The sequence below is a fragment of the Hyaena hyaena genome, unplaced genomic scaffold (genome assembly GCF_003009895.1).
Source record: "Hyaena hyaena isolate Hyena2069 unplaced genomic scaffold, ASM300989v1 scaffold_0, whole genome shotgun sequence".
Taxonomy (NCBI): domain Eukaryota; kingdom Metazoa; phylum Chordata; class Mammalia; order Carnivora; family Hyaenidae; genus Hyaena; species Hyaena hyaena.
The window spans coordinates 3,709,398-3,717,141 of NW_024080632.1; the positions used below are offsets into that span (position 1 = coordinate 3,709,398).

Here is a 7,744-nt window from a genome sequence, read left to right on the forward strand (position 1 = left end):
GGGAAAGTCAAAGGTGAAGACAGCATGAACCATGTCAAGCGTGTCAGGTCTACATAATGATTCAGGGGCAGAATCAATAAGGGTCGTGGATTTACAAAGGAATGTGGCATCCACTCCTTTTGGGAAGCCTTAACAGGGCAACAGTGCTTGAGCCGAGTCTTGAAGGAAGGGTAGGATTTCATGGGTGGTGAAAAGCACGGAGCATTAGAAGGGCACGGAGCAGCCCAAGACATTCCTTTTCCCCACCTTGGTTTCCCCAGGCCTTACTTTTTTTTTTTTTTAACTAATGAAAAAATTGTTTTATGTTTATTTATTATTGAGACAGAGAGAAACAGAGCATGAATGGGGGAGGGGCAGAGAGAGAGGGAGACACAGAATCTGAAGCAGCTCCAGGCCCTGAGCTGTCAACACAGAGCCCGATGAGGGGCTTGAACCCCCAAACTGTGAGATCAAGACCTGAGCCGAAGTCAGACGCTTAACCAGCTGAGCCACCCAGGTGCCCCTCCGCAGGCCTTACTTTAGAAGGACTGGCACTTTTACCTCCTAACAGAACCACAGGCTTTTGTGAACAGATGCGGGAGGCAACTTTTCAGCTCCAGAGTCACTGGCCTGGACAAGCTGCCTTACCTCAGCAACAGGGCCAATTAACTCCTAAACCTGGGGTGGGGGATTATTTTTTTAATATGAAAAATGAGGATTCCACCACCACCCACCGAAGAAGGCTATTGTAAGAGCTGCGTAAGATCATGTAAAGGGAATCCAGGACACAGCAGCGCTCAGTTACTGTGAATTCTTTTTTTTTTTTTTTAATGTTTCTTTATTTCTGAACGAGCGAGAGAGAGAGAGAGAGAGAGAGAGAGAGAGACAGTGTGAGCAGGGGAGGGTCAGAGAAAGAGGGAGACACAGAATCTGAAACAGGTTCCAGGCTCTGAGCTGGCTGTCAGCACAGAGACCGACGCGGGGCTCGAACCCATTAACCATGAGATCGTGACCTGAGCCAAAGTCAGGCACTTAACCGATTGAGCCACCCAGGCGCCCCAGTTAGTGTGAATTCTTGTCTCTTCTTCCACCCTAGCAAACAACCCCAAACCTTGTTTCCTAGACTTTTCCCAATTTTATCGCCCTTCTTTGCCCTTCCATCAGGATGGCAATTAGCCAATCAGCCTCGACATGAAAAGGAAATCTGCTCCTAGACCACTAAGGGAACAAGGCAGAGAAAAGAATTACTGGGGCTTCCTGCTGGGGAATATGGTCCATAACTGTTGACAGTTAACTTGGGGAAGGGGAGATAAATATTAACCCTGATGTCAGGGGAAACTATCCACACTGACAGCGATTATATAAACTCTCAATCTCAGTGCTGCCATCAGAGCTGGTTCACAATTTTTGTTGCAGCCCTTGCTAATTATTCTACCACTGTCTGTTTATCTACCCCCCACCCCTAGTTCCTGAGCTCCTCAAGGACAGACACTGCCTTTGTCATCTCTGTAACCCTCATTCCCACCTCAGTGCACGCCCCTCAGTGCACACTATATAATGCTCAAAAACTGCAAAAAAAATGCAAAAGAAGGAAACCTGTTTATTATCTTTGGCATGGTTGCAGAGTAGTAAACTGAGTCATTTGTGTAAATGGTGCTCATTTACAACTAGTTACCACACCTAGCTTTAGAAAGTTCCTCTACTGAAAGCTTAAAACTTTGAGCTCACTGTGCTCTAAACCTTTAAACCGTGCTACTCCTTAAGTCTGGCCGAGATTCCCACCCTGGGTTAGGAACAGAGAGTTCCTATAGAGTATACTTATACAGGGGTACATTTTAGAAATTTGTATCCCAAGGCTATCTTACAAGTCCAAATTAAAGGTCTCTTCAGATATCCACTTAAGCAGAAACCCATTGTCCAGAAAGCTACTGCTTATCCCTAAATACATAAAGAGAACACCTCTAACCCTCCGGAAACATTCACACCTAGGCTCCCCAATAAAGAGTTACATAAAAAGGAAAAGAAGTGAAACCAAAACCAACCACAAAAAGCTATCTACTAGATGTGCTCAGAATCTGTGTGTGAGTTACATGTGTGGCATTCCTTAAAATGCTAAGAGGACAAGAACCATGAACTATGTTCTAGAGTCCATAGCTCCATTGTGGACCGTGGAAAGCACGGGCAAAGCAAGAATACGTCTATTTAGCATTTGTCAAGCAAGCATTTCGAAGCCACACTAAAATGCCCCACTCAGATACGTTATTTCCTTCAGTTTACAGAGGAGGAACCTGATGACACAGAATCGGATCCAGCCTGTGAAGTCTCTTCTTGTTTCTTACTGGACACATTCACAGACATTATCTCAGTTCATCCACACATCCACCCCGCAAGAGAGTTTTATCCCTCCCAGTTTACAGTGGCAGACAGGAAGGCCTTGATAAAGGTAAACCATGGGCTTTTTTTCCCCATCATCTATCACCTAAGCTTGCTTTGGGGAAAGACAACTTCTTCCCCTCCAAAATGGCCCAGTAACTGAGCACACACTGTAGGACGCCTTTGCTACAGGGCTCACGTCACAGAGTGGGAAGGACATGGATTCTAAGGCAGGTCACTGGGCACGCTCACACACAGTCCCCGCTCCTCAAACCCCCTATCTTTCCATCCAGAGTCAATCTTGCCAAAGACTTTTTAAGGGTTCAAGACTTTGCATGTTCAGGAACAGATTATATTCAGAATTCCTGGACCACTTCACAGGACTGGGGAAAAAATAACCACAGCTTCCCCAGCATTTAGTTCCTCCCCCAAAGAGCTGTTGAACCTCATCTGGAAACAGCTGGGAGACAGCAGTTAACAGGAAACCAAAAAAAAAAAAAGCCAGCACAGAGTGTACCAGGGAGAGTTAGGCAGCTAGAATCAAGAGGCCAGGGAACAGACAGGAAGCTGAGGTTAGAAAGAGCTTAGGCCAGAAACAGTCTTGCAGGAGAGGAGGCCCTGCCGTGTCCTTCCTCTAGGCCCAAGGAGAAGGAGAAAACGTGGAAAACAGTGGTGAGGGCTCGAACCCCGCGGAAAGGGAAGTGAGACCACCAGTGAGATCAGTGTGCTTCCCTCCCTGCCCCCATCTCAACCCTCCTTCTCTGAAAGCCAGCTAGTGGTCAGAACAGGACAGCTGAGGTCAGAAACTCACTTCTGTTCTGTGGCTTTCTGTGCCAGAGGCTACAGCCCAGACAACTGGTTTTGAGTCATTTCTCTGCCAATCTGTACCACGGCTCCCCACGGCCCACTGAACTCAGGGACAATCAAACCAGCCTCACACGGAGAGACAAAGAGTATCTTCATGAGAAATTACTAGGCAGATACCCACTGGGGGTCTGCAGTGGCAGGACTTGAGCACAGGGAACTACAGCAAAGCAACAAAGCCAGCGGGGCTGGAGGTCTTGAAGAGCAAGGTAAGGGTGCCTTTGGCAATCAAGAAACTTAACTGAGCAATGGCTAGTTGCCAAAATATTTTTGAAAGAAGTGGAGGGGGGGAATGCCATTACTAAAATTCTTTGGTGTTATTTAATAATAAGCCTGTAGGTTATCCAAACTGAGGGCATAGGGAAGTCGGGTTTATTTTTCCTCTAGCAGAGCTTAGGTGAGATCTTTCTACCCCATGCCTCCTGCTGCATAATCATCCCTTCTCTCCCTGTACATGAATAAGTTTATATTAAAATAAAGAAAAGGATTAAGTTCTCTTAATAAAACACAGTCCTGTCTTTCACCTATAGGTTTCTTTGAAAAGGCTCTCGTGGTGTCTGCTACAATCTAGGTGGGTTTGATTCCAATGAAGCGCTCAAATTTTGAGACTGAGTAAGCAGGGCTAAAAAAGAGGGCAGAAGGCTGCAATCTCAATTCCATTTCAAAAAAAAAAAGAACATCTTCACAGGCTCAGTGCCAGCTCAAACTGGCAAGACCAGAGAATCGGAGCAGAGCCTGACCAATATGCCACGCAAGGGGGATGGGAGGGGAGCCATGGGTAACGTACTGCAGCCATGTGGCCAGCAAACCACCAGGGAAACCTTCAAGAGAGGAAATGGGGTGGGGGTGGGGGGGGGTTGTTTCAGGAACATAACAAAAGAACAAGTTGACTAATCATTTATTCCAGTGGGGGAAAATGCCACCCGGAGCCATGTTTTAACTTTAGGTAAATGGGTAATGTTTTAACTTGAATGTATCTGGGTTTAAAGGCGCTCCAAAAAAAACAAAAACAAAAACAAAAACAAAAAAAGGAGTGGGGGGTGGGGGCATGTACCTACTTTTCTTCATGCTGTTTCTGGAGCCTACAAGGAAACGTTTCCCGTGCCGCCTGCAGAGCAGACCTAAGACGGCCCAAGCCAGTCCAGCTACTAATGCAATCACCCCCACTCAGCAGAGATCCTACCATGAGCCTGGTGCAGGACTTGACCGCTCTGCACTGCAGCCGGCCCAGAGAAGTTCTGTTGCTGAGGCAGAAGCTGCTGGGCACAAATATCTAATGTGCACACCAAAGAAGGACGAGAGAGTGGAAAGACAGTTTCTCTCACAAGGGCCAGGTAGATCTATGACTTAGAAAAAGGGATGTCTGCCCAGAGCTGGGTCCGCTTGTCAGGACGGTGCCTGGGATGCCCGCCCTCAACAATGCCATCTCCATATAAAGTTTCAGGGCTGACCACAGAACCTCCCAACTTGCCAGGTGGGCGGACTGCACCTCCAACAGCTGGGGTTCCAAAAGTCTACCTAGGAGGCACCCAGGCTGGCCGCTAAGGTGGGAGAGGGTGTCCCAGTAAGGTGGATGTGAGAAGACCCCGCCTCCCTCCCTCTGCTGGGACAGTAAGTGGCTAACATTTAAGGAGCACCTAATTTTGTGTCAGGCAGTGGGATAAAAGCACTACCTACCTCGTCCCATCCCCAAAATAGCCAATGGAGGCTGATACTACTGTCATCCCCTCTTCATAAAGGAGGAAACAGGCTCCGAGATTTTACACAACCATTACCTACTGGAACCAGCACTTAGGCCGCCCCTGGACAGGTGCTTCTAACCACCGCTGTATACTGCCGGGAGCACACAAAGCATCTGGGGGGCAGGGGTGGCGGGTCGAGCAACACAAGGTGCAGCCGGTATTTACATCTCTTTCGTGTCCAAAATCGGTGGCCTCGGGACACTGGAGGGGAGGGAGGGCCTGGATGGGGAACGTGAAGCCGGAAGAACCCAAGCACTGCCGGCAGGGGAAGAGGCCAGGACACCGACCCCTCTCGCTGCCACCGAGGATCCCAGACCCATAAACACTCCCAAGGGGACAAGAGCCGATGGGAATGCGTGCAGCCCAGGGGTCTCAGTCGGCCGAGCCCTCCGCGCTGGTTGTGTCAAAGTGGGAAGCTCCACTCGAGAGGTGGGGCCGGCCCGGGGCCGCCGCCGGGTCCCTACCTGTAGGCCAGGGTCATGCACTCGAAGAGTTTGGTGAGCGACGCGTCGATGGACAGGTGGCAGGAGCTCGTCTTGCCGAAGCTGTAGGTCTGGCACGTCTGCTTGTTGACCGTGTCGAAATCGTAGCCCTTCTTGGGCGGGTGCTCGCGGTGCGGCGACGACACCATGAAGTGGCCGCTGTGGATGATCTGCTGGCGGCGCGGAGGCTCCTCGCGGCCAGGCCCGGCCCTGGGCGGCGGCGGCGCGGCGCTCGCGTGGGCCCGGGCCGGGGTGGCCGAAGCGCAGGCGGGCGGCGGGGACGGCTCATCCGTGTCCGAGTCGTCGTCGTCCTCAGGCACCTGAGGCTTGAGCAGCACCGGGCGGCCCCGACTTCGGGGCCGGCGCGGGGAGCACATGAAGACGTCGGCGGCCATGGGGGGTGCCGGCCGGGGGCATCCCCCGGGGCTCGGGGCGACGCGGACGAGCGAAGCTGACGGGGCGCCGGCCCGGCCCGGCCCGCGCGGACTGTCCGCGAGCGCGCGGCGGGGCTAGAGGGGGAGGGCGCGGGGCGGGCCCACGGGGCCCACTCGGCGCGGGCCCAGGCGTGACGTCACCGGCGCGTCTCGGCCAATCGGCTGCCCGCGTCGGCCTCTTAAAGGCGCTGGGGAACCTTTCCGAATCTTGGAGGACAAAAAAGCAGGGGGGTGGGGCGGGGAGGAAGGTTGCCGGAAGCCACGCCTTGATGCCCCGCCTCTTGCTGCCCCCTCGTCCCCCTTTCCGGGCTGTCGGAGATGCTGAGGGAAGCCGCGGCCAGGTGGTGCCACTTGCAAGTGTCACCTTGGAGAGGCGTTGGACAAGTGGTGCTGTACCGACCCCGCCCCACGCTCCGGGGAGTCGCGCTGCGGGCGGAGCAGGCGCTCCACGTGGTGGGTGGAGATGGGGCTCCTTCCCCCTCCCAGGCCCCGCTGGCTTGGCTGAGCCTGGAACTGTGTCCTAACAGCTTCTCCTTGATGTTGCTGGGGGTAGTGGTTATTGACCCCATTTTATTGATGTGAAAACTGAGTCTCAGAATACCAAAGGCATTTTTTCTAAAGCAGAAACAGGATCAAGAACACTTCTCACCTAGACCTCATAACCACAGAGGTGGAAACTGGCTCTGTCAAGTTCAGGCGCTTTCCAAAAAGGCATCAGATTAGTAGGTAGAGCCACCAGCTCTTTTAACCACAACTCAAAATACTGTCGTTATTGTTAAGATCTTAAATTTAGTGGGGAAACCAGCCACTAAAGAATTCCCAAGCAATTCTAAAAGGGGGAGATTCTGAACCATAGTTTTCTTCTCTTTCAAAGAGGGAATAATTCCTATGTCTCAGAAAGTTGCGACAGTTAAAAATGATTATGAATCGCTTACCCAGTGCCTAGCACAGAATGAGCACTAAAGAAATATACTACAGACTGAAGCAATGGAACCAAGCAGACCGGAAGTACCTAGAAATTGCCAATACTCAGCAACTTTGGACTGACAGAAATAGCAAATCCAAATGGTTCAACCTAATAGTTGACACTTCTGGAAAGCTGTCAAGGCTTCAGGGGGTCAAAGCCAGCCTGGCGGAAAGGACATGTTGGGAAGATGGGGTTTAACGGGGCAGCAAGAGAGGGAAAGAGACCCCTGGCCAAGAGCACCCGCTCCAGTTCCAGCAGGGTCTTGAGAGTCCTCCACAGCTTCTCCTTTCAAATCAGTTTCGCTTCAGTATTTGGGTGGGCACTGAGGGCCCCGCCCCACCCTCTTCCTCACAGGGGCCTCCGGAAGAGGTGGGAGTACAGAGAGAAACTGACCAAGGGTTCCTACCAAAGTGGCTGTGTATCCTCCTTCCCCAGTTGTCTCCGAGGACAGATAGGCCCAAAGGACGGGCAGCTTCAGGTGTGAGTTTGAGATCTTCCCCCTTTGCCCAAACCAGCATTCCCAGTACTGGTTGTGGATGTCTGAAAGGCCACCCTTTGACTTGCCTTTCTTCATCTGAAGACTTTTGTCCTGGGTAAACTCTTAAATGCCTGGCCACATTGTCTAACAAGAGAGAATTTGGTGAATATATTATGGTCCCAAATGTAACAGAACGCGACATAGTAAATGAAGCAAATATTATTGACGTGGAAAGATGCCCATGATATATTTTTGGGTGAAAAAGCAACTTTTGAAAAGTTATCAGGCGTTTGAGATCCATTTCAAAAAAATACTAATGAAATTGTGTGTGTGTGTGTGTGTGTGTGTGTGTGTGTGTGTGTTTCAGGAGGTGAAGCATGGTGTTCACACTGGTTATCTCTGGGTGGGGTGATTCTTCTTTATGT

The 7,744-nt window shown here is 51.0% G+C and overlaps 1 protein-coding gene across 4 annotated transcripts in view; it reads right to left on the minus strand.

Moving 5' to 3' along the window:
- Window positions 1-5,921, minus strand: part of LOC120232952 (MLX interacting protein) — a 65,945-nt gene extending 60,024 nt beyond the window's left edge. For all 4 annotated transcript variants that reach the window (XM_039234243.1, XM_039234168.1, XM_039234094.1 and 1 more), the window contains exon 1: window positions 5,423-5,921. In XM_039234243.1, the coding sequence (XP_039090174.1) occupies window positions 5,423-5,835 (413 nt within the window). In that variant the 5' untranslated portion in view covers window positions 5,836-5,921. The remainder of the gene's footprint in view (window positions 1-5,422) is intronic.
- Between the last annotated feature and the right edge of the window lie 1,823 nt (window positions 5,922-7,744).